The sequence below is a fragment of the Grammomys surdaster genome, unplaced genomic scaffold (genome assembly GCF_004785775.1).
Source record: "Grammomys surdaster isolate TR1022 unplaced genomic scaffold, NIH_TR_1.0 199, whole genome shotgun sequence".
NCBI lineage: Eukaryota > Metazoa > Chordata > Mammalia > Rodentia > Muridae > Grammomys > Grammomys surdaster.
The window spans coordinates 2,369,814-2,396,781 of NW_021604644.1; the positions used below are offsets into that span (position 1 = coordinate 2,369,814).

General features: G+C 45.6%; 1 protein-coding gene across 1 annotated transcript in view; it reads left to right on the forward strand.

Annotated features, from left to right (window-relative positions):
- Nucleotides 1-26,968, forward strand: part of Gabbr2 (gamma-aminobutyric acid type B receptor subunit 2) — a 327,200-nt gene that overhangs the window by 120,649 nt on the left and 179,583 nt on the right. Inside the window, exon 3 of the mRNA XM_028770277.1 lies at nucleotides 21,808-21,978. Coding sequence (XP_028626110.1) covers nucleotides 21,808-21,978 — 171 coding nt within the window. The remainder of the gene's footprint in view (nucleotides 1-21,807; nucleotides 21,979-26,968) is intronic.

Genomic DNA, 26,968 nt, shown 5'->3' on the forward strand with positions numbered 1-26,968 from the left:
TAAATAATTCATTTTAAATAAATAAATCACTCAAACTACTTACGGTAGAGGCATGGCAGCTTGTGGTTGGTGCAACTGTGGTAGATGTGGAATAGGAGAGGAAGAGGAGACCCCCTCTCCCCATAACGTGCAGGCAGGTGGGACCTGAGAATATCAGATGCAGTGCTTCCTGAGGCAGATGAATGAGGTGTAGAGCCAGATACTGGTGACAGTTATGGTGACCTGGGCAGGTTGCTTTGCCTATCCCAGCCTAGGTGGCTTGTCACAAAACCCACATACTTCAATCATCATGGCCTTTGCCCAAGCTTGGCTTCTAACACTGTGTAAGCTCTCTCCTCTTCTTCCTCATGTGCCAGACCTACGAAGTACACACTGTTACTCTCCTCGCCTCACAGATGAGGAAACTGAGACACACAGAAACTGGGTGGTTTCTTAAAGAGTCCTACAGAGCTCCAGAATCACTGCTGCCAGCCGCTGGGCTACCCATCCCACAATTTCATTTAACACACATGTACTGAGAGGCGGGGCAGGAGGTGAAGTTGGTCCTGGTTAGGCTGTTTCCAGATGATGAAAGCAGGCTGCAAAGAGACCATAGACTTGTCCTGCTGTAGCTGACTACTGACGGTGCTCCCAGAGGCAGTGGACTCTCTGGATCATTTCTTTACAGCATGCATGAGTCCATAGAGGGCCCGGGCTAGCTTAGGACTCTTAATATGGAAGATATTCTCATTGGAAGTCACTCATGATCCATGTCTACAGGGAGAGAGAGAGAGAGGAGGGGAGAGGTGGAACACACACACACACACACAGATTTGTTTTGGTGGTGACAATCCTATTGTTGTGTTAGAGAGTACAAACATTCTTAGGGAATTCCTGCTACTGTATTGGTGTAGTGGGGTGAAACATTACAAGAGAAACACATACATAGGCAAACATATACACACACATATATACACATGCAGACACATACACACACACATATATATACACATGCAGACAGAAGGTACATACACACAGGGATATGCACACAGGGATGCACAAGCACACACACACAGAGGCACACATATATACAGAAGCACATAGGTACATACAAACATATACACAAGGGCACAAATACACACATACACACTGGCACACCAACACAAAGGCACAAGCACATACACACACGGGTACACACAATTGTACATACACAGGGACACACAAACACACAGGCATACACATATGCATGCATATACACAGAGACACATACAAATATACACACAGGTGCACATGCACACACACAAAGGCAAACACGCACACAGGTATACATCCTCCTTAAACTTGCTTCGCACTCAGTAAGTTGTTTTGTGTAAATAGATGATCCCTTTGGATTCCACGGCTAGGTAGACTAGCTGTTGGCGAATCGACGTCTGCCAAGCCTTTCAAGCGTACACCCAGCTCCACCCCGGAGGTCTTATAATAAATGAACTGGTTGTTTTAGTAGCACATAGCTTGCATTACTTGTGAATTATACAGAAGGCTTTTGCTTTGAATCAGTTTACAAAGAATCTTAAATTATTTAGTATTTCCACGATGAGTGGCTGAGCCTCAAGCAGCAGAAAGGGCTCTACTTGAGAAAAACAACCCTAGGTTAGATACTTAGAAATCATGCCGAAACGGGAATGTAAACACAATTTCTCCACTTCCCCCAAGTTCACAGGCAGGGCGCTCCATCCCTCGGTCTGGGAATATGGAATGTTGGCTTGGTATGTATTGAAGAGGGGCACCCTGCCTGTCTTCAGTCTCTTCTAAACCACCCAGCTGTCCCTGCAGTAGTGCGTGGGAGGGACTTTAGCCCAGCAAGATGTCCCAATCCTTCATTCAGGGCACAGAAAAAGATATGCCTCCATTTACAGACTAAGCACCACTTCCCTGGGAAGACTTTCCACAGCTTCTAACAAACACACCCATAATCCACCCCACCCACCTCTGCCACCCAAGGCAGTCATTCTAGTTCAAGCCACCACCACAGTGTTCATCCTGCTTGGTGACATCAGCTCAGGCTACAAAGCTGGGAGGCCAGGGTCTGGCTGTCATCCAAGAGGCCCCCCAGGAGCCACTGCGTCTGATCCATCTTTACTGTGGATGGTGTATGCTGCATTATTGACATTTTCCCCAAATTCTTTCCCCCAAAAGTACAATGAATATCGAGTGCCCTTTACCCTACTCTGAAAGCTGTTTGTACTTGTAAATCTTGTTCCACCTTTCCCCTTTCACCTGTGTCACATGTGCACAACACACACACACATACACATACACACACACACACACACACACACACTCCACACACCCTCTCACACCCATCCATATGTAGCTACTTATTTTTTGAGGATGTGCTGGACAGCAGTTTGAAGACATAATGTTCCATCCCAATACAGTAGCAGGAATCCCCTAAGAATAGTTGTATTCTCTTACGTAATAATAATGGACTCATCATGACCGGAACAGTTCGGTGCCACAGTCACATTACATAATAGATGGTCTATATTCTGATTTCCCTCTTGTCCCCAAAATGTCTGCACTGCCATTTATTTATAGGTGAAGAGGGGAATCAAGGATCCAAGAGCCAGAGTCTTGTTTTGACACTTCAGGCTTCTTTAATCTGCAACAGAGCTCCTCACCCTTTTCCTTCCTCTGTGTGTGTGTGTGTGTGTGTGTGTGTGTGTGTGTGTGTGTGTAAGAGAGAGACAGAGACAGAGACGGAGAGAGACAAAGACAGAAACAGAGAGACAGGGACACACAGAGATGGAGAGACAGAGAGAGACAGAGAGAGACAGAGAGAAAACACCCAGGGCCTTGTTAACCAGGCACTCTTGCCACACTCCCCAATAGATGCCTTTCAGTTCTGTAATATAAATAAATAAGTAAATAAATAAATAAATACTACTTCATTTCTTCAAGTAACCCTGATTCTTCTTCCTAGTGGGAGATATTTTGGAGCCAATTCCTGAGGCCTGAGCATGCTCACCCTTGCTACTAGAGTTCACTACTCCTAAGGGTTTTCCCAGTGAGCTGAGCTTGAAGACAGGACTTTACAGTGTAATAAAAGCATCTAAGCTGAGCATGAGAGACATTTTACAACGCACCCAGCCTGTATTCATCAGAGCAATCGATGTTATGGAGAACAACAGAATCCAGGAAAAGACAGGAGAATGTTCTAGACAGAAAAAGGCTAAAATAAGCGTGCAAAATACCAGTGAGCAGTGTGACTGTGGCTCCGACCCTGGATTTGGAAATCAAGAAGGGAATTTTGGGAGAATCTCAGAATTGATATGTGAATCCCACATTAAATGATAACAAATTTCACAGTCCTTTGCACATGCGTAGTAAAGACATTGCTGTTCTGTGAGAGACTAGCACTCTGTCCTCTAGGAGTGAGTTGTCCTGATGTCTGTAAGCTAATTTCAAAGCACTCAAGAACCGGAAATGGCATGTGCACACGTGAGCACATGTGTGTGGGGGTATGTGACACATACATAGTCCAACAGACAGACTCTCTGGTTCTGTAAACATCCGTCTACTCCCAGACTGCTCTGTTGTGTTTCCAGACTCCAGGATTAATCAATCCCTTCTAGCTGAACAATTTCACCTTCTCAAATACAGACAACTTTCGTCTGGTTCTAGAGTCAAACTCCCACAGAACCAACGGCACAGGAGAGAGCTCCTGGCTCTTACCCAGGTTCCGCCATGCTGTCTGTGTCATCCTTATAGCTGACCTTTTCTAAGAAAGGTTAATATTTATTTTTCCACTTTCTTTCCTGCTGATGTGTTTGTCTCTTCCTCTTCTTTCTTCCATGAAAGGGCACACTCCCAGCCCAGCGTGCTGCCCCCGCTGGTGTTCCTCTCTCACCAAGCTCTCCTGAGCTCACAGTTTCATCACTGCAGAGTGGCATTCCTCGCTCTTCCCACAGATGCATAGAAGTTCTCGGTGCGGCTGCACCAGAGTCCACACATCCCTGATGACAGAAGCCTGGACAGGCTCCAGGCTTCTGGACTAACACTGGCCACGTGTACATTTATGCCAATGTACTTCCTAGAAGTGGGATTTCTGGGTCAAAGGAAAACACATCTATACTTCCTCGAAACTATAAAGCTTCGCTGAGTGGATGAGAAAACTAATGAATGCACTTGATTAAAAAGAGCAGAAAGTAAAAGGCTAATATCTAAATGGGGATATAAAACAATTAGGGTAAACACATGTCTCTGTGATTGAGCCGGTGCAAGGCCCTTCTGGCGCTTCAGTCTCTTCTCCAGCCATTTTCATTTTCCTGCCTAAAGAAAGGCTTTCTCTTTGCTTTGTAAATTAAACGCAGAGTTAATTATAAAATCACAAAGTCTTGGATCTGAGATTAAAACTACTCCGCTCAGGCTCCTCATTTGAACAATAAGGAACAGGGACCCAGAATGAGGGAGGAAGAAACGGAAAGATTAAGAAAACAATCCCATTCAGTTCAGTCGTGTTTGTTTGAATGAGCTCTGAGTGAAATGCTTGCTTTGTGATACTGTGTGCTTCTTGTTTTTCATTTCCATCAATAGCCAAGACTCCCAGCCACAATGCCTCTGGTGTCAGAGTGTGACTGTCACAGTGACGTCTACACACTCTTACTGCAAGTGGGTTTCATTTCCACCCCTGGCATTCTAGGACATTCACATGCAGTCATTGTGATGAATTGGATCGGGTGGTGCTCGCTCAGCCTGGCTGTGTGTGCTCTGGCTGATACAGTGGGTAGTCATGCTGGACAAGGATTTTCTGAAATAACATAATCATGGCATGGGTGACATTCTACTTAGGTTTTCTGCGGGCCACATGGAGAAGAATTATAGATTTTATCCAGCCCAGGCATGAAGTTGAGCCTGGGCAAGTTCTTCTTTCTGGTCCTCAAAATATAATATGAAAAGTAGGAGGAGTCCAAGATGCCACATAGATGAACGGAGTCTGTGGCATTGTTTCCTCTTTCTGTGCCAATGCAGACATAACTAGCCGATTACAGCACACTCACTCTTGACTCCCTTAATCTCTGTCCCTCAGCAGACAAGCAGCCCACTGCTTAAGTCTATTTACTATGCTTAGAGTGAAGAGTTATTTACGATTATCATAGAGAATAGAGGAATTCCAGTTAGATTTGAGTTGAGGAAAGGGATTTACTTAGCATGAGAATGTCCACATTTGCTGAAACTGGCAGCCCCATTTGTTAGGTTCCTTCAGTTATTTCTCTCTCCCATTGCCTTTCCCTAGATAGACCCATTCTCTCTCCTAGGTTCTTCTAGAGTGCGCATCTCTGGTGCATAGGTAAAAGTCAGATTCATTCTATAATCGTTTGGTTTCACATTAAGACTTGGTGGGTAGAGGGTTCTTTTCCTTTTTTTCTTTTTTTTTTTCTTTCTTTTTCGAGGCAGGATTTCTCTGTATACCCCTGGCTGTCCTGGAACTCACTCGATAGACCGGCTGGCCTTCAACTCAGAAATCCTCCTGCCTCTGCCTCCCAAGTGCTGGGATTAAAGGCGTGCACCACCACCGCCCAGCGAGGGTTCTTTTCTTTACTTTGTTTTTTGAGGTCCTCATGTTCTGGTCACACTCCTCCATGAGACTCAAACCCTGGGCTTCCGAGGCTTTGTCACAAGTCACTTTCTCCATTTTGCCTAAATATCCCACTTACATTATGAGCTTGTGTATTATTTTCAATTAAGCAAACTCATTATTTTATTTCAATGGATCGAATGGAGGAAATGCATCACTTACCCACGTGAGAATGTAAAGGCAGTCAAAGGGGAAACACTCGTAAGTATGTAAAACTGACCCCGACCCCGGGGTTTACCTGGATTTGTGGGGTACCTGGTCACCTCTGCACCAACAGTACAACTGACTGATTCTGTTCTCCTGTGGATTTGGGGAATCTCTCTCCCACTTTGAAAGATGATCCCTGGTCATCTTCTTGATGACCTCCCATGACAAGGAATTCAATACTTTGTGAGATTTTGATTCCTTCTTGAATCCTTTATTGTTGAAAGTTACTTTTCCACATTGATCTGAACAAGCTCCTTTGAAAAGCTTTTATTGATTCTACCTTCAGCTCTGGGACAGACATACACACACACACACACACACGCACAGGCACATGCACATGCACCCACACACAAAGAGACATCCACACAAACATACACACACACACATATAGAGATCACACAAGCACACATAGAAACTCACATAAATACACACAAAGAGAGATACATACATACAAACATACACTCTCACATATACAGACTCACACACAAACACACACAGACACACACAAAGAGACACATAAACATATACACACAGAGAGACACACACATAAATACATACACTCAAACACACACATTCACAGACACACACACATAAATACATGCATACTCACACATACACTCAAACACACACAGAGACATACACGTAGATAAACACACTCACATAGACACTCATATATACGCAGACACAGATACATTTCACATGCAGAGAAACAGACACAAATGAACACCCACAAACACATTTGCTCCCTGTGAATTCACTTTGGCAATACATATTTGAGGATTACTTGTTGTTGGAAAAAAACATTCCTGGTGTGGTACAAAGAAGCACACAAGCAAAGGGAACGTAACCCAGCAAGGCACTTCCTTTCTGCAAAAAGGCTGTGCCAGGACCCAAGTCAGGCTAGCGAGGCACTGAGTTGGGAGGTTTGCTTAGATTTTATTTTTAACCCAGGTAGTGACTGTGTCTCCTCATCCTGTCGTTGAGAGCCCTACCTCATAATCTAATGCGGTTGGCTAATTCATAGTCTGCACAGAGAAGAAGGAAGTGATATCGAGTTAAGTCTCAGGAGTGTCCAGGGTTTGGGCAAACAGTCACGCACACAAGGGTTTCCCAAGATGAGCTACCTTTGATAGGGAAAAGTGTCTCTCATATCACTATTGGTGTACTTGTCTCCTGTGGGCTTTTGAGGTAGAAAGGATGTGCTGCACTGTCATGTAGTAAAGTCACCTGGTGGGCTGGGGTTGAAGGCACTCTTGGGCTGGCCTGGAGGTTTAGGAGGACCACTGGAAGTGTCTTCATAGGGGCTGAGCACCTCACCATCTGCTTTGGGAAGTAGATGTACACAATAGAGTGAGAAGGGAATCCTGACAGGGTAGACAAGATGGCATCCAGCAGACAGGGGGCTTGCAGTCCTGTGGGACTCAAAGCCCTCACTTTCTTCTGTGGCACAAAGAGTTTTTCTCTGTAAAACACCTGCCCACCCAACCTACCCTTTGATCTCAGCCCTGCAGAGTTAGGGTGGGACCTGTCCTCTGACTCCATCCTGCAGAGGGGAGGCTGAGGCCTGGTGGGTGTCAGTGGGCTGGAGGCTGAGAGCCCACAGCAGGGCTAAATAACTCTTGCAGCCCCGCCCCCACCCAGGGATCCAGTCCCAGTCCCACGAAACGACCTCTCCATTCATGGAGAGTGTTTGAGTCTCTTCTCTTGATTCAAACACTGTCTCTGGGAAGTGATAAGAAGTAGGCCTTTGCAGCCTAGAGTGTTTTCATAGAGATGCCATCTCTTTCCTGTGGGAGGTGCTGGGCTCACAGGACCAAATTAGACCTTTAGATGGCACTTTCTTTGGGAGCTTAGGTGTTGCAGGGACCTGGACTTTGAAGTGCTCAATGATCCCCTGACCTTCTTGGGGAAGAATGTAGTCCTTCTTGGGGCTCTGGATTAGTGTGTCTCATCCTCCTCAGAACTATTCCTCCATAAGAATGTGGAGCTTCAAGCCAGTCTCAAAGAAATAGGCCCAGCACCCTCATCCTCAAAGGAATAGCTTTTCTTACCTCTGTGGCTATATTCTGTGTGAGTTTCTGTCCAGTAGAAAGTACAGAAGTATTTTTTTTCTCCAACACGGGGATCTCTCAGGGATCCCATAGAGCATGAAAGATGTCCCACTGTTCAGTGTCCTACTGAGTAAGAGCAGGAGCAGGACCAGGAAAGCAGGAAGACTCCCTGGAGGAGGTGTCTATGAGTGGGCCTTGTCAGACGTGTAGGAGTTTGTCTAAAGAGCTGGAAGGACAAGGTACATTCATGGAGAATGGCGGCACTGTGTCCTTTACTACTGCCAGAATCAAGTTGCCCCCCCAACATTTCTTGTCCCACAGCTGTGATTTCAACCTATAGACTAATTAGAGGTGCTGAAGTGACAGGAGGAGGTACGATTTCTGCAGCGTGGTAATTAAAAGGTATTGGCTTCCCGGCTGTGATCACACAAGAATTCGGTTACCCCTAAAGACTTCGGCTAGGAGCAGAGTGTAGGATAGTCTAGGGAGCTGAGAGAACTCCAGTGCGATTTGTTAATTTCCTGAGTTTGTCACCTGCACAGCTGTGAGGGAGATGAAACACTTTACCGGGAGTTTCGGGGAGAATTAAAGACATACATTCTAATTGTGCACAATTAGCAGACTCATGTAATCACTATTATTTCTGTAATTAACCCACCATCGAGGCGAGGATCTCGAAAGGCTGATTAAGAGCTGTGTCTGCCTGGTGAGGAGAGCGGGGAGGCCAGTGACCTCACACACAGGTAGGAGGCTGTGCCTAACTCACCGAGCGTGGCCCTCGGACCGTTCTGTCTACAAGCCAGGATTTGCTGAGGCCATCTGCAGCTGAAGCTGCTGCTGTCATGACTCTTGTCGTGTTCCTGAAACAGGACACTAGTGACTCCGGCTTCCTCTGCTGTTCTCCATGGACTCAAATTTCCTTTTTATTAAAACAAACTTAAAAGAGTTGGCAAAGGCTCTGTTTGTTTTGTGATATTGTTTATATAAAACAAAAGTAAAATGTTGGTTGGAGAAAGCGAGGGAAATTTTAAGAATCTCAGAATGTCACATAACAGGACAGTTCTCAAAGAGCAAGAAGTAAATCACTTTGCTATTCACCGTCTACAAATAAATTACAGCTATTTCTTAAAGCAAGTGACAGGCAGTTGGTCTTATTATTATATATTAAAATATTGTGCACTCTGGAATATAGCTTCGATTTGACTGTAAAGTGTGAGTGTGTGTGTGAGTGTGTATATGAGTGTGTTTGTGAGTGTGTTAGTGTGTATGAGTGTGTGTGAGAGTATGAGAGTGTGTGAGTGTGTTAGTGTGTGTAAGTGTGAGCGTGTGTTAGTGTGTGAGAGTGTGAGTGTGTGAGTGTGTGTGAGTGTGTGAGTGTGTGACTGTGTGTGTGTGTGTGTGAGTGTGTGTGTATGTGTATGTGTATGTCCATGTCCACATGTATCTATGTGCTGGTGCCTACAGAAGCCAGAGGTTGATACTGAACATCTTCCTCAATCTCTCTGCCTTAGCTTTTGAGGTAAGCTCTCTCACTGAGCCTGCAGTTCACCGATTGGCTAGACTATCTCGCAGTTAGCTCCAGGAACCCTCTAGTCTCCACCCACCCAGCATCCTGGCTGCTGCTGTGTGTTACATCCTTTCTGGGGACCTGAACCTGGGTCTTCATGCTTGCATGGCAGGCATTTTACCCACTGGGATATCTCCTCAGTCCAACATGAAAGGTTTTTTTTTTAAAGTACTTACAATGTTTGGGAATAGTGCCAGATGCCTTTGATTCCAGCACTCAGGAGGCATGTGGATCTCTGTGAGCTAGAGGCCAGCCTAGTCTACAAAGTAGAGTACCTGTCTCAAAAAAAAAATAAAAAAAAAATAAAAAACATATACATATGTGTGTGTGTACTTATAAAGTACAATATATTCTGATTACAATTTCTCTACCCTCAACTTCTCTCCAATTCCCTTCCACACCTTTCTCTCTTTCTCTCAATTGAATACAAACACACGTACACACACATATATATACTATATTAATATATAATAAATATATATTAATAAGATAAAATAAAATCAATTGGGAATAGAATAAAACAAACTATCAAAAGAAATTCCTTGTAAGGTAAAAATAAATAAAATAAAATAAAATAAAATAAAATAAAATAAAATGCCCAGACAAAGCATTCTGAGACAATGAGATCACAGAAAGATGTCATTGAGTTCAATTTGTGTTTTCTATCTACTGCTGGGCATGGCATCTGTCTGTAATTATAGTCTATATTCCTAGAGAGACTCCATTTGAGAAAACTTATTCCTTTGTGAGCAGTTATCAATTGGAGATAGCTCTTAGATTAGGGATGGGAACTTGTCCAATTCCCCCCTTTAACACTGGGATCCCATCGGGCGTAGCTCTGTGAAGGCCTTGTGCATGCCACCTCCGTGTCTGTGAGTTCAAATGTGTCTTGGTCCTACTGTGTTTGGAAGGCCTTGTTTCTTTGGGTCTTTCATCTCCTCTGGCTCTACAATACTTCTCCCTCCTGTTCCACAGGGTTCCCTGAGCCCTTCGGGAGAGACTTGATGGGGACATCCCTTCAGAACTGAGTACTCCCAGGTCTCTCACTCTTGCTGTGTTGTATGGCCTCTGGTGTCACCTAGTAATGAGGATGTACCTCTGATTACAGCTGAGTAAGACATTGATCTAGGAGACTGGTAGGACAGAATGTTGTTAGAAATCACTTTATTGCTGCATTTCTTTAACAGAACAGTGATATTAGATTTCCCCTCAGGATCCTGGCCTATTTAGTCTCAGGTACTCGGTCACCCAAGCAATATCAAGAATGAGCTTCATCTCATGGAGTGGGCCTTAAATCCAGTCAGATGCTGGTTGGTTACGCCCACATGGTTTGTGCCACTATTACACTAGTGATCTTGCAGGTCACCATTGTAGATCCAAGGGTCAATGGCTGGGTTAATGTTTACCTTGCTCTTGTGTAGACTGCAGAGTGTCTTCCAGTATCGTGGACACCAGTCAGTAGGGGGAAGGCTTAGGTGGGCACCAGCTTGGCTTTTCCATGGTCATGAGTTTTATAGCTGTTGTCTTAAGTAATAAGGCCTTACCCTCAGTTTGTAGAGAGGAAACAGTAACCTTGGCAATAGACTGGGTGCTTTGGAGCCTGGGGCCCTTTAAGAATCTTTGCTTTAAAAAACTATTGGAGAGCTAGGGGGATAACTCAACGGTAGAGTAGGTGCCTAACATGTATGAGGCCCGGGGTTCAATTCCTAAAAAACAAAAATATATATATATAATTTTTGTTTCCTACCATTGAATTAAAACATGCACAAAATATTGGTACTGTGCCATATTTTCTAAGAAAATCTCATTTTCTTCTCTACACTGCCCAGTGAGCCCTCATTCCCCATGCAGAGGCCTCTCTGCAAAGCATCCTGGTAGACAAGAGAAAGAACCATATTCTAAGAACAAAAATACAGAGCCCTGGCCCAGCCCATGGTGACATGTGATGTTGTCCAAGTCAAGTTAACTCTCCGAGCTTCTGTTTTGGCATCTATACAACCAGAGGCTCTGAGTCAGTCCCACCTGGATTAGTGAAGATCTAGAGTAAAGAGAGTGAGGGGAGATTGTCCAGTCAGTTAAGAGCTTGGCATACGTGGAACGAGGATCTGAGTTCAATCCCCTGTGCCTAGATGAAAGCCACGCCAAGCCCATGCCCATAACCCTTGTGAGTCTGGGCGGGGGGGGGGGGGGCAGAGCTGGACCCTTAGGGCTTGTTGCCCAGTCAGCCCTGCAGTCAGTCACTCCAGGTTCAGTGAGAAACCTTGTCTCAAACAATGATGCAACTGATCGGGAAAGACGCTTGACATTAGCCTCTGGTCTCTGCACGACCAGGTACATGTGCTCATATGCCCATGCATGTGTGCACACACACATGAACACACAACAATTATGAAGAGGCAAATATATTTGAGAAGTTTTTAAATCTTAGGAAGTAGCATAGCAGACTGTGAGGTGGGACTGTAGGGAACTTGTCAAGCTTCTCTCTCTCTCTCTCTCTCTCTCTCTCTCTCTCTCTCTCTGCTTGTGACCACATGCAAATGGCACAACCTCTGTGAACTCAGTCTCCATATCCAAAGACCTCCGTGTCCACATGTAGCTGCCTCCCAGGGTTGCTCTGCACTAGCAGTGAGAATGCATACCCAGTCCTTCCCGCGTGCCTTCTCCATCCTCGTATAATAACTCCAAGGAATCAAAGGATCTAAATGCAATGCCTAACCTTACTACCACTTTCAAACTGTCACTACTCAAGCTTGTTTCTCCAAGAGGAAACAAAGATAACAGTGCCTCTTCTGCCTCCCTTTCTAATTGTTCTGTGTTCCCACAGGGTGGGGGCAGGGCATGGGGAGGAACGGTTATAAAGGTGAAAGGCATATGTTCAATGGCTGGGTGTTTCTTATTGATGAAAACACAACCCCATTAGCAGGCAGGAGGAATGTGGCTCCCCAGGTGGCTCTATCCCAGGCCATTTCCGACTCGGATTTAATACATGTGCATGGTACCCCAAAGGCCTCTGTGGGAACCTGGCCTCAAGTAGAATGCACCAGCATGCCAGACATTCATTCTCCCTCATTAACTCGGGGACACTTTGCAGCCACTCTGTACCACATGAATCTCACGACATTGAAATTGAAGCACTTAGTTTCCAAACAGCCTTGGCCCTGGGCTTGAGGGCAGCCGCGGCCTGGCACAGCCCCTAAGTGGCCCTGAGCTCCCAGTGCACATGCCCGGTGTCTTTGTATGTGTCCTGGCACCAACCACAAACACTGTTTTGTCAGAAGCTTCCTGAGAAAGTTGTGTTGCATTCAGTTTGGCTGAAAGGGACCCACGATGACAAATACCTCCCTCATTTAATTACAGGCACAGTCAGCAAACCCACTGCAAAAGATTAAACCTAGCAGAGAAAAGAGCAAGCCTCCATCATGCCTCCCCTCCCACCTGGCACAAGTTGCCTCCGAAGCTCTTAGCAACCGTGGCCACCCCTGCTGACCCCAACCCCTAGGGATGGTTTACGTCTGCAGAAGAGCTCACTCAGTACAGGTGTCCCAGACCAGGTAAAAAAGGAATTGCACTCAGACAAGAATTCGTCAGTGGCTTGGAATCTAATAAAGATAGTGAGGTTGGGAGATGTTATTTATCCACAGAGGAGTGAGGTGCAAGGCAATTGTCTAACTAAATCAGATTTTAAAAGAAACCACCCTCCCCCTCCAAACCACAAGCTCCTTCATCATTTTCTTTGGCTGCCAGGCACCTTTGAAATCTCTGGTCCAGCCCATCATTTCAGAGATGAGAAAAGCAGCATCTTCTCAAGTCCAAGGATCCACCCTCCTGGCCCCTGGGGTGGGGAGCTCCGCCCTCCTGGCCCCTGGGGTCTTCTGGTTTGTAAGTGTCCTTGAGGTTTCTTCACTCCCCGCTTCTGCCTCCATTTGGGGTCTCGATGCTGAAGCAGTGACCAGCTCTATGCACAGATCCTACACTTTCGAGAGGCACTCTATTCCCAGACAGCTCCCACTAGAGAGAAAGCTCCCAGCCTCCTTCCCATGCCACTCCAATCGTTCGATGTATACGCCCCAGAATTGACTGGAACGATCCACACCCTCTGTGGAAACTTCTGTAGCTGAGAGACAAACTCCCATCTAAGTAACCCTAGAGCATGTTATGTCTGCCAAGCTCCATCACATCTCCAGGAAGGCACAAGCCCTAGACAGTCGCCTGCCTCTGCTCAAGGCTCAACTATACTGGGATGCAGACTCAGAACCAAAGATAACATCAGACAAGCTCTATGTCTTACTTCCTGACCTTGTGAGGTTTATGTCACATGGGCTCAGCATCCCCATTTGGAAAATACCTGCTACTTGTAAAGCAGGGCCAGATTCGACTCATTAGGAGAGACAGCCCATCGGGGTCCTGGCATTGTATCGGATGTCTATTTACATTTTACCTGGGAATGCTCCTTAGGAAGCTGAAGGGCCAGGATCAGAGGAGCTATTGGTACCTAATTGATGCTCATCTTGTGCTGATCTACAGTAGTAAAGTGACATCACGGTCTACACTCTGCATCTAATTTTCTATTACACTGGATCAACATAGGATGTTAAGTTCCCATCATGCACTGCTGCAAGGATTGGTTTTTTTTTCCAGACCATAAAAAGTCCTACTTCCCAGAATGCAGTATCATCTCTCCATCACTTTTCTAGGTATTTATTATGTGTTTGAATTCAGAAGAACGCATGACAATGAAGGGGAAAAGTCATTTAGTTACCTGGTGTTGGGCCACTTGAGGTAGAGAAACCATGTTCCCGACCATGTAACTGAGATGGTCTCTAACTCAGATCATGGGGAAGAGAGGAAACATTTGCTGATCTTCAAGGCAATTGTTACTTTTTGAGGCAAGTTTAGGATTTTCTTAACCCAGCTCCAACTGTTTTATAGTTAGTGATGCTTTCTAATGTCCAGAATTGCAACAAGCCCTGAAGCCCACAACTCTGGCCTCTCTCTCTCTCTCTCTTTCTCTCTCTCTCTCTCTCTCTCTCTCTCTCTCTCTCTCTCTCTCTCTTCCTCCTCCTCCTCCCCCTCCTCTTCCTCCTCCTCTGTGTATGTGTGAGTGCAAGTGTGTATGTAACTGTATGTGTTTGTATATGTCTATGCATTTATGTCTCTCTGTGTGGGTGTGATTGTGTGTGTATTTGTGTATGTATATATGTGTGTTTGTATGTACTTTTCTATGTGTCTGTATGTATACATTTGTGTATGTGTATGTATGTATGTCTCTCTGTGTGTATTCTCTACTATGTCTTGATAGTTCTAAATGAAAGTTGGGAAGTATTCTGCTGGGACTTGTTTGCTAAATACAGCCTCCCATCCCTTGCACCTCTTCCTAGCTCAATATCTAAGTGTCTATCTGGCTGGAGCAATGGCAGACACTCCTAGAATCCCAGCATCAAGACTTCAGTTTACACAGTTGTGTGCCACAGAGTAGCCAGAGCAAAGGCAAGGCTTCAGACTGCATGTCCATGCTGTTCCTGACCAGATCCCACAATACGCTGCAAATGTGTACACTACAGTGTCCCCAGCTGTCTGTGCCACATATCCCAGTTGATGGCCCCACTGATCCCCAGGATGGCTGGCCAAGGTGGGTATTATTATTACTCTCTATGCTCATCAGATGGGGAATGGAGAGTTAGAGGCTCAGACTCTGCCAGGAAACAGGTCAGTGGTCACCAGAGGCTGAGGCAAGGATGATATAGCCGTGTTACCTGAAAACAGTAAAAGTTAATACACACAGATCCTGTAATAAGACTCTAGGTTAAGTTAGTTAGCACATGGGAGGCGGGGGTGAGAGGATCAGGGGTTCAAGGCCAGTGTTATCCTGTATCACAAACAAAAAAATACAGATAGAATAAAGTGAGGTGCTCTTCCACCACGCAGAGGACAAGGACCAAGAACTGAAACCACAAGAGAAAATAGAACCGATAAGGATTTAGAGAGTAAAAAGATGGTTCCGATGACTAGGTGTTCCAGAGGAAAGGCAGGGATGTAGATGGATATCACATAAGAGGCAGACATGATGTGACATATACGCTATATACATATATACATACTATATAACACACACAATATATAATAGAAAATGTGCACAAAAACTATAGACAACATAAAATATTTAAAATATAGCATACTTATTTTATATTTGCATGTTTTGAAGACTTCAATGTATCAACTGAAGAATTTCTTATATCCCACACCAAACTGAGAATGCCACACCCAGATCTTAGCTGGCAAAGTGTTTAAATCCCAAGAACAAAGAAAAACAATCTTTCAGAGCCACAGGCAAAGAAAGCCAGGCATCCACAAGTGAAGAGTGATCAGGTTTGCCCCAGTTTTCTTCTCTGCCTCATTCTGCACTTTCAAAGAGAAGTTTTTTGCCAAGAATTTTCTACCTCACTGGTTAATCTTGTGTCAAGGAAACAGAGGGTTAAGCCAGGTCAGCAAGGTTACAAACTCTCCTTTCTTTGGGATATCAAGAGGTGCTTCTTCAGGCTGATATCTGGAGCAAGGTAAATTCATACAACCAGAAAAGCAATGAAAACAGAGCTGTATTCTAAATGGAACCCCAGAAAATGAAATGGAACATAAAAATGGGCAATGAGACAAGAAATGCATGATCAAGTGCTTATTACAGTAATACAAGTATATGTTTATACATCTAGCCATGTGGTGCTTCCCGGAAAGCATCTGTCTGTCTGTCTGCCTGTCTGTCTGTCTGTCTGTCTGTCTATGTGATATACATAGGTAGATATAATAATCTTGGTAGGGTATAAATAAAAGGAGCTCAAAGCTATGATGGGCAAACATGAGCCATAAGTTAATAGGGGCAATGTTATTACTATCAAGCAAGATACAGCACAAGAAGCAGTAAATGACAAAGGTTTATTTTGCCTTCATAAATATTTCAGTTCTCGGTGCTGTCCGTGAATATCTATTAAGTACCTGCTGTTCACACTAGGCAAAGATACGCATGGCTGAAAAATAAAGACGCAATTGTGATGAACGTTTATGCTCAAAACAACATAAATTCAAAGCCAACAGAGCCAAACCTGCTGAAATGCACGAGCTGCTCGGAGACAAAAGAGAAAAGTGTAACAGCCTCTCGGCCTTTGACAGATCAAGTAAACAAAGGCACGAAGCACATAATAGTAACGTAATTAGGCGGTTGTATCTATTATGCATTAGTAGGCTCATAAAGAATTCTGAAGCTTACATCTAGAGATTGAATCATTTTCCTTGCCTCTGTGGAACTTTTACAAAAGTTGATTCTATAAAAGGCCAGCAAACCAGATTTCCACACGCTCCCAAAGCAGGTACCGTACGGGCCAAATTCTCAAAACAGTTGCAGCAAAACTAGATGAAACAAATCTATAAATTAAAATTTTAAATCCTCTCTTCAATAAGTCTGTAGTTTGGGATTAGTTGGAAGCTTCCATCACAGACTGTTCAGAAACTAATTTGGTTGTGTGAAATAAGGCAGGGGGCCCAGAAGTGTAGGCCTTCAAGTCAGAGTACTAATGCCAGAAACCCCAGTATTGCCAGATGCTGGGGAAGGCCTGGAGGTCCCCCAGAAGCAGAGGAGCAGCATCAAGCCAAGAATGAGCACTGGTATTGAAAGTCCTTTGGACCTGAGTTCAAGTTCTGCTTTCATCTTTCCTTGGCTTTAATGGATGTCTCAGGATTGTACCATTTCTGGCAAACTATCTGCTTATTCATGGCCGTGGTATGGGGCCTACACTGTTCTCAGCCCACTCTGAGCATCCTCTTTCTAGTTTTTTTCTTAAGGTTTATTTATTAATTTATTTTTAAATTTTATATGTACACGAGTGTTTTGGCAGCATGAATGTGTGTGCACCACATGTGTACAGTACCTGTGGAGGTCAGAAGAGGGCATCAGAACTCTGGAACTGGTGTTACAGATAGGCGTGAGCTGCTGTGTGGTTGCTCGGAATCCAATCCCTCTGCAAAAGCAACAACCACTAAGCCATCTCTTCAGCAGCCCTCAACCCCCCAAACCGGCCAGGTTTTTTGTTGTTGTTGCTTTTTGGTTTTTCAAGACAGGGTTTCTCTGTGTAGCCCTGACTGTCCTGGAACTCACTCTGTAGACCGGTCTGGCCTTGAACTCAGAAATCTGCCTGCCTCTGCCTCCCAAGTGCTAGGATTAAAGGCATGTGCCACCACCGCCTGGCCCTCCGGCCAGGTTTTTAATACAACTACTGCTAAGCCTCTGCCCAGAAAGTCTGATTTCGTTGGTTTGAAACAAGTTGTTCAGTGTACAGTCAGGATGAAGAATCACAAAGATGATTTCTCAGACTTGCTCAGTTCTGAAATTCTGTGAAACTATGAGACACCTACAGCCTTCTCATGGAAGAAAGTTTTAGGAGACTAAAGTCTAAGAAACAGTAAAGCAATCTAATCAAAGTATGTATTATCTCAAATGGTGCAGAAAATGTCATCGCCAGTTAATATTTTGCACCCAACATGATTTAGACCTGGGGCATATATTGTACTCCGAGCCCATTGTAAACACAATGGACCATTTATTCACTGAACAGTAACCACTGTAATTACCTACAGGGCAAACATAGGAGGTTGTTCGAGCAACAATTTATTGTGGACCTGGAACTAATGGGAGACTAATAGGAAAGTATCAGTGAGAGCACAAATCAGAGATCACGTCAGAAAACTGGTATTTCCCAAAGTTTAGTAGACAAGCATCTGGGGGATTCGGTGAGCATACGTAATGCCCCAGGTCTGAGATAGTCACTCCCAGACTTTTCTAATAGCTTCTTAGCTGGTGGGAGGAGGAGGCTTACCATGTCATTCTAATCTTAAGAGAAAAGTTCTGAGTACTACATTGGACAAGACTGGACACAGCTGCTGTTTCTTGTGGTCCCTGTGGGACCCACCATGTGCCCCTGGAAAGCAGGTGTATAGATCTTGTTCGGATTGTAGGGCACTCTTTATCAATCTGATAAAGCCATGGATTCTTGTTTTGTTTTGTTTTGTTTTTTTAGAAAAAAAAATGTGTGTATCTGTGTGTACTGAAGTACCCGTGCAAATCTTTCCTGCAGTGTTCGGAAGGGTCGGTGGACAGCGGGTCCCCTCGGTCCCTGCTGCTTAGTCCAGCCTCTGTGTGTATCCCTCCCTGTACAGGGTCTTACTGCTTCTGATGTCAGGCTTTCAGTGTGCTCAGCCCAGAGAATGAGGATGCTTCCACGTGTCTAGCTGGAATTTCACTCCATGTAGACTCTTCCCTCTGGTTCTGAGCATCTCTACAATTTTTAAGATAGCCATATCCTTCCTCTTTGTCAATCTAGGAACATCTTTGGGACTGACTTAGAGTTTCTATTGCTGTGAAGAGACACTGTGACCGTGACGACTTTTGTAAAGGAAAGCATTTCATTGGAGTGCCTTACAGTTTGGAGGTTTAGTGGTGGGTAACATGACAGCGTTCAGGCAGAGATAGGGCTGGAGAGGTAGCTGAGAATTCTACATCTTTAACAGCAAGCAACAGGAAGAGAGAGAGAGAGAGAGAGAGAGAGAGAGAGAGAGAGAGAGACTGGGTCTGGCTTGAGCTCCTGAAACCTCAAAGCCCACCCCAGTGATGCACTTCCTTCAACACAGACAAACCTACTCCAACAAGGCCACGTCTCCTAATAGTGCCACTCCCTAGTGACCAAGCATTCAAATCTGTGAGCCTATTGTGATCATTCCTATTTAAACCACCAGAGACCTTAGAAGTTGGTTTTTCTCGGGGCTGTCTCCACATAGAGACCATTGGGTTATTGCATAATCACCTCCAGTGGACAAGGTCTATGGGTGCTGCAGAGTGGATGTAAGACATCCAGGGGCCTTAGGGAGTAGTTGTGTGCTCTCTGGTCCAGACCATCAGAAGGACAGATCTCCACCACCTTCCCTGAAGCCCTATAGAGAGTTGGTAAAGGCAACAGTAAGGACTTTATATCATAGCTCAGGAGTCCTGGCTGCTGTCCCTTGGGGCACTAGGCTGGGCTCACATAGGTCAGAGTTCCTGCTACCGCTGCAACAGATGAAAGCACAGAGGAAGGTATCAGTGGCAAGCAAGCTGGCTTCAGCCTTCCTTCCCTCTCTGTATCAATGGATAAATAAAACAAAGAGAGGAAAGAAGAAGGAAGAAAGGAAGAAAGGAAGTAAGAGAGGGAAGGAGGGAGGGAAGGAGGATCCATACAGAAATTCTCTCAGACTAGAAGAGTCCTTTCTAAATAGCACACAAAATCTGAAAAAGTAAATGGAAAAAATGAATTTCAACTATGGCTCAAAAATTTTTCCTTTAAAAACTGTTTAGTACATTTGTGTATGAACGCACATGTGTTTGTGTGCACACGTGTGCATTGTGTGTTTGAGTGTGTGCGTGTGTATAGGTATGTGTGTGCATGTGCGTGCCTCTGTGTATGTGTGTGTGTGTGTATGTGTGTGTGTGCAGGCACACGTATGTACAGGATTATCAGTTCTCTTCCTCTAGCATGTGTGTCCTAGGGGTGGAGCTTTGTCCACTTGGTGGCAAGCACCTCTACTCACTGAGCCACCTCACTGCCCCAAACCCATTTCTATGTGATAAAAGTCGCCATGATACCAAAAGACAAAGCACAAACTATTAATAAATGGAAAATTAGGGGCCTCAATCATTTCCTTGATATAGAAGATCACTTCCTTTACAGACAGACAAAGAAGGTTAAGACTCAGAGTGGGAAAGGGACAAAGGATAATGGCTATCTCCATCCAGAGAGGAACTGCGGATTGCTCTCAGACCTTGGAGGAGGCACAGCCTCTTGTCCCCTGGAGATAAATGCAAATGAGAAGTGCAGCCAGATGCTGCTTTCCTACCCTCTCCCTGCAAGGTTCAAAACGGTTGCTGCTTCCTTCTGTGGATGAGGCCGAGGGGCGGAGAACAGAGATCAGAGGGAGCCTTAGGAAGCGGTGACATTTAAGCTGGACAGATAATTAAAATCCAATTTAACAACTTACTGGCACTTAAAAGAAAACAAAGAAATAATATAGAGAAAGATGGACAGATTGACTGTCGGGTGTAAATTAAAATACCACGTGTAAGGACAAACAACATGAGGTTTGTGGTGGCCATGCTAGCCGGAGTGTGAAGGCTATACATTTTAAATGCCTCCTTTAAGATCAATTTAAAAGGACCAGCATCTTACTCATAGATGAAGGCAGACAAAAGCATTTTCTAAAATAGGACCCACTCCTTAGGAGCCACCCATGGAAAAAAGCTCAACAGTATATGTAACCATGAATGTAACAGATCTCGTTTCTGTGATAGCTTATTATAAAATTACATTGAAAATTGGTGCATACTCCCTGCTGACAAGATTGTGGTGAGATTGGACCTTTAATTATCTCTGACTAGCATATATGCAAAGTGGATGGAATCTTTTTAAATTATTTAAATGTGAAGAGATTAAAGGTTTGCAGATTTTAGTTTATTTTATTTTTGAGGCAGAATCTCAGGTAGCCCAGGCTGGTCTCAGAGTCATTATGTAGCTAAGGATAACCTTGAACTTCAGATCCTCCCCCTCCTGGGTGCTAGTGTGACAGGCATACTGCCACTTACACATTGCTGGAGATGCAAGCTACAGCTTCACGATGCCAGGCAGGCGAGCATTCTACCCCCTGTGCCACGTGTCCAGGTCATTACCTGAAAACATTTATACCACAGACTGTGGAAATATTCTCAAATATAGAAGGGAAACACTATGCACCAAGATGCCCATATGACAATGACAACTAATGCAGCAGACAGCATGGCAAGTGAAACAATTTTATTGTCTCCCAAAAAGCTGGTGTGTTCATATGCTAGATGCTAATAATATCATATGACAAAGAACTTCAGACTGGAAGGTTCCTTGCTTACATGGGAAACCGTTCATTTGTGTATAGAGAACAATGTGATAAAAACACTGATCACAGAGAACGTTCTGGAATGAAACAGATCACACTATTGATGGTTCCATTCCTTTGGAGTGGTGTTGCTCACTGCCCATATGACCCTTTCTCCTTATCTTACATTCTTTCCAAGTTCTCTTTTAAGAATTCCCTTTCAGAAGGCCAGAGTTCAGTTCCCAGTTCACATCTGCCTGTAACTCCACTTTCAGAGCATCTGACACCCTCTTCTGCTCTCCTCAGACACCTGCACTATGCCCACCTACGCAAAGACACGCACAATTCACACAATTAGAAACGAAACGACTTGTCCCATGAGAGAAATGCCTGCCTGTAAAGACTGGGTGCATGGCTCCAATAAAAGTGTCCTCTCGTTTTCTCAGCTTTCCTTCGCCGCCACCACACCTGTTCTTGCGGATAAGAAGAAGTACCCATATTTCTTCCGGACGGTGCCCTCAGACAATGCCGTGAACCCGGCCATCCTGAAGCTTCTGAAGCACTTCCGCTGGCGGCGCGTGGGCACACTCACGCAGGACGTGCAGCGCTTCTCCGAGGTACTCACAGCCTACATTTTAAGGGGGATTGTTCACTATGTCATTTACATACATGTGTCATTGTACCTAGCTCCAATAACCTCCTGCCCCTCCTTCCCTCCCGATTTGTTCCCTTAGTCTGGCTCACCTCGGTCATCCTCTCTTGTTCTCTCTTCCCCCTTTATACCCCTTCCTCTGCTCCCTTTACTCCTAACCCCCCATTCTGACTTTCAGTCCCCCAGGGGTGTTTAGTTTAGCATTCATCCACCTAGAATGCTTCTCAACAGATCCATTTAAGCCCCAGTGACTTCATACCATATATGAAATGAATAGTTTTGCTTTGCATTTGCTCTGCAGTAGGTCCCAGAGACCTTGATTGGACCCCTGTTTAGTAGGCTTATGTGAGTGTGCACATGGGTGTGCTGTAGCTCATGGAACTAGACCACTGGGTGTGGGGTGTCCACAGCCTTGTGCCTCACAGCCTCCACTCAGGCCTAGGTGTGCATGTTGCCAATATCTTTCTAAAAGTGAAGCTACAGGCTATTAGAAATGAAAGGAACTAACTTCCAAAACGGCTGATTCACTTTCAGGATGCTAGAAGGTTCTCATCTGGGCACCTCCTCACCAGCGGCGAGGTGTTGCATGTTGGTTTGCCATTTTCTTTTTCTAACATCTCCTCTACCTCCTTTTCTCTTCCCATGTGGATCAAATCACAGGGAGGCTTAGAAGCATCCTGTGGGCCATGGGTCAGGGAGGTTACACCCGAGAGCTGGGTGAGCAGCCAAGCCTCAAGAGGAGCTGTGTCCTAGGCTCTAGCAGGGTTTGAAAAGGAAGGCGCTGGGCGTCAACAGCTTGGCTTCCACTGCGGGTTCCACAGATCTCTTTCTCTACCCAGCCGTCACTCAGCGGCTGCCTGTGAGAACCTAGAAAGGCCCCCTCGCTGCTCTGAGCTGCGGTTCCAATTCCCGGAAGTAAAATAAGGACAACAACCCCCCACCCCCACCAATACCTCCCTGTGCGTGTGTGAACTGGCACTGTGAACGGTAAAGCCCTGCACAGAAAGGAGCTGGAAATATTTGGAAGTGATCCGAGCCAGGCGTGCGTTCCCAGGCAAGGCCCTCAGTGAGGACCAAAGGAACCTTGACCTCCAGTGGGAACCACTCTCTGCCAAGCTCTGAAGAGGCTCTTGCTGGCAGACTTCTTTATAGAGCAATGAGAGGGCTCCCAGTGAGTGAGAAACCCTGCGGTGATTCAGGGGTGCCTGCTCAAATAGCGTCTTTGGCAGTAGGAATCTAAAAAGTCCTTAGAGACACCACTAGTAATCTCTTCATTGTGTAAAAGGGGAAACTGAGGCCCATAGCTGGGAAGGGGCAATGTTCCAGGTTTCAAAGCATCTCCAAGGGGACAAAAGGTGGTTCAGACCAAAAGATGAAGTGGGGGTATGGCTCAGTGGGACAGTGCTTGCCTGGCATGCACGAAGCCCTGGATTCCACCACAGAATCACATAAACCAGGTGATACACACTTGTGATCCCTGCACCAGGAAGATGGAAACAAGGCCACCAGAAGGGTAAAGCCATCCTCTGCTACACAGCAAGATCAAGGCTTGTCTGGGACACATGAGACCCTGCTTTAAGAAAAAAAAGAAGAAAGAAATTTAAATTAAAGAGACAGGAGAAAAGGACTGAATTACAAAGTCCTAAGCGCTGGTTCAGACATCATTCCTTTTGCAGGCATAACTTCCTAGAGTCACGTGGGTACTGCAGGCAGAGAGCCTCCGAGATCTGAAGCTCATGGAGCTTGGTCTACAGCAGTGGTTCTGAACCTTCCTACAGCTGTGATCCTTCAACACAGTTCCTCCTGTTATGGCGACCTCCACCATAAAATTATTTTCACTGCTACTTTATAACTACAATTTTGCTACTATTATGAATCATAATGTAAAATATCTGTATTTTCCTGTTGGTCTTAGGTGACCTCTGTGAAAGGGTCATTTGATTCCCCAACAGGTCAAGAGCCACATGTTGAGAACCACTGGTCTAAAGAGTGCAGCCTAGCTGTCCCCTCAAGTGCTTTGAAGATCTCTGAGCTCTCTCCCCCTCAAGATGCCTTCCTCCACCCTCATCATATTATCTGCCATCCCCCTCCCTGCTAAGGATCCTGCCCGATAGGGCGAGGTGATGACTCCCATATTGCAGATGAGAAAACTTAGACATGGCAGAGGGCAGGTGGCTGTGCCTGGTGCTCCAGCTGCTGGTCTATGACACGGTCCTCCCAAGTCACACTGTTCTCCCTACAATCAGGTGCTGGCAGTTTGGTGCCATATCATATGCCTCCACACAGGGCTGTTTGCTGCGGGTCTCTGCATCTCAATGGGAAGTCTCTGGAACACAGGATGTAGCTCGGTGGCATTGCTGTCAAGGACCCTCCTTGATTAAAGCACTCGGCCCAGCTGACTCCTCTCTGCTTGAGAACCTTGGCATCCTCGCCAGGTGTCTGGGCTGTACCACTGGAGTGCAGCTGCTGGATCCTAGCCAGGGGCTAACAGCTTCTCAGGAGTGCAGAGAAAACTAGGGAACCAGTCAGTTGGCAGTATTGAACATTTCTGTTCTGGATAGGCGTACTGGGAGGGACCTAAAGGGAAAGCCAGCCTGAGATTGGAGGGAGGTGTAAAATCCCAGAGTTCATCACTGTGGTACTGGTGCTATGGGCCACGCAGAGGCTGGAGGCCATTTCAGCCATGGCACCAACTGCTCCTGCAAGCCTATAGTTTCTACTGTGTGGTGGCAATACACCTGGGAGATCTGAACCAACTTACCCCGGATAGGAAACCCATGACGGACTAAGGATACCACTAATGCCCGACTGGTGATCCAATGGGTGTCCTCGGTTACTTATAAGGCTATAGGTGAGGGAGCAGAAATACTCAAAGGCAGCTGCAATCACCACAGCCCAACACAGCATGGGTGACAGTTCACAAAGGTTGGAAACCTGGAGCACACTGCACAGACTGCAGACAGCTTAAGAGGTCAGCACCTTTTCCAGGTAGCTCGCTTGAGCCTCTTCTAGACAGGTGTGCTGGTCATTGCTCAGCAGTCCTCATTCTTATATAAGCATGGGTAGGGAGGGGCCCAGTGAGTCTGTTCAGTTTTAGGGACTTCCTGAAGCGTTTTAGATGTTTGCTTTCTGGTCTTAAAGAGTTTCTGCACAGGATGAAGTGTTCCACCTCCCCATAGAATATCCTGTATCTTAAGAAGATTTCTTCTAAGATGAAATGTTTAATCTTAGAGGAAATAGCTACACAACAGTCCCCGTGAGTCAAAGCTGATACCCAATGACCCCCAGGCAGCTCTGGATCTGGCTCAGACAGACGAAGGATTTGTGGCTAGAAAGACCAAGTGTGCTGCAGCCATGCCCTCTTTGAATTAGAGACTGTAAAACCGGAAAAGGAATGACTCAATACCAGGCAGATTCATCCACAAGCCTGGCTTTTCAAGCAATGTTGCAACACCACATGCTTGCTTCAGTTTACAGCAGTGGGTTTCCCCTGTGTAAGAGCAGATGTCGCTCTGGGAGACGGGTATAGACAGCAAAGATGAAATTAAAAGACCCCCCCCAATATAGGTGGTGCTCATCTAGTGGTTGTTCGCTACCTGAGGAATTCAGGAGACAAGCTCTGGGAACATATATCTATCCACACAAAGAGTGACAATGTGGCCATACTGTGTGCAGACCCAGTGCTCATGGACATGGTCCTGAGGTTAGCACCTATCAGGCTCTACCTCGTTTTTTTTGAGACAGGGTCTCTCATTGAAGCTAGAGCTTACAGATTCAGCTGGTGGGCTAGCAACAAGCCCAGGGGTGCATTTGTTTCTGTCTCCCTGCAGAGGGACATTCTACATGGATGCTGGGGACCTGAACTCGGGTCCTCATGCTTACACAGAAAGTTCATTACTGAAGAACATCTCAGTTGCTTCCAAGTTTGGACAATTAGGAACAATTCAGTCATAAACACCCATACATAGATTTTTGTGTGAACATATTTTCAGTGCCATTGAGTAAAGGCCAAAGAGTTGATTGCTGGATCACAAGGTAGGATTGTGTTGAGTTTTATGGGAAACTGCCTTCCAGTCCCTACAGTACATCCCACCAGTGACGAGGAACATTGCTCTGACTCCATTTTGTTGCTGGTATTTGGTGGTGCCAGTGCTCTGAGTTGGTCATTCTGAGAGATGCACAGAGGCCTCTCACCATCAAGGGTGACCTTTCCATACCAAAGATCTTCTTCAAGTGGCAGGGCTCATCATGGGCCTTGATCTGCCCCTGACAAGAATGTAGCCATCTGTGCGGTTTCCTCTTCAAAGCCCCTGCCCTTTTGGGCCCTCCTGAGCCTTTTGGAACCTTTCCTAGGACCAAGTGGCCATCTGCTCCACCACAGGGGTGGTAACGGGCCCCTCTGAAGTGCGACTTGCTCTTCTGGAGCACATCCTGGAACAAAGTCTGCAGCAGAGGACAGAAGGACCCACCCCATGCTTCGAAGCCACAGGCCACCTTTGTGGTTATTGCGATCCTTCTTTTCCCTTTTAGCAGTAACTGAACCCATAGCATGGGTAACATATCTCAAAGGATCCTCTAAAGGTCTTTCAGGAACCCCCTGCCCTGGCAGAAGCACCCTCCCCACCTGTCCACACTCTCTCTCCTGTGGGATCTGTATGCTCAGGCCTCTGAGGTCATCTTCCCCTGCATGGGCTCTTAACATGATGCAGAATAAGAATAAGAGGGTACCTGCCCACCTCATTGCCTCCTCACCAGTAGCCACTCTATCTCTGTGGCCCATTACTGTGTGTGCTCCCTGGTTTGTATAGGTTCAATGGGGGCTCCTCTCAAGGTTTTATGCTTAGTAAGTGAGATCTGGGGTGGCTCACACTTCCTTCTTCTGGTGGCTGTGGTGAGATGAGGTTGGGAGATAGACAGGAATGCCAGCATCACCCTCCATGTGTGTACCAACCCTG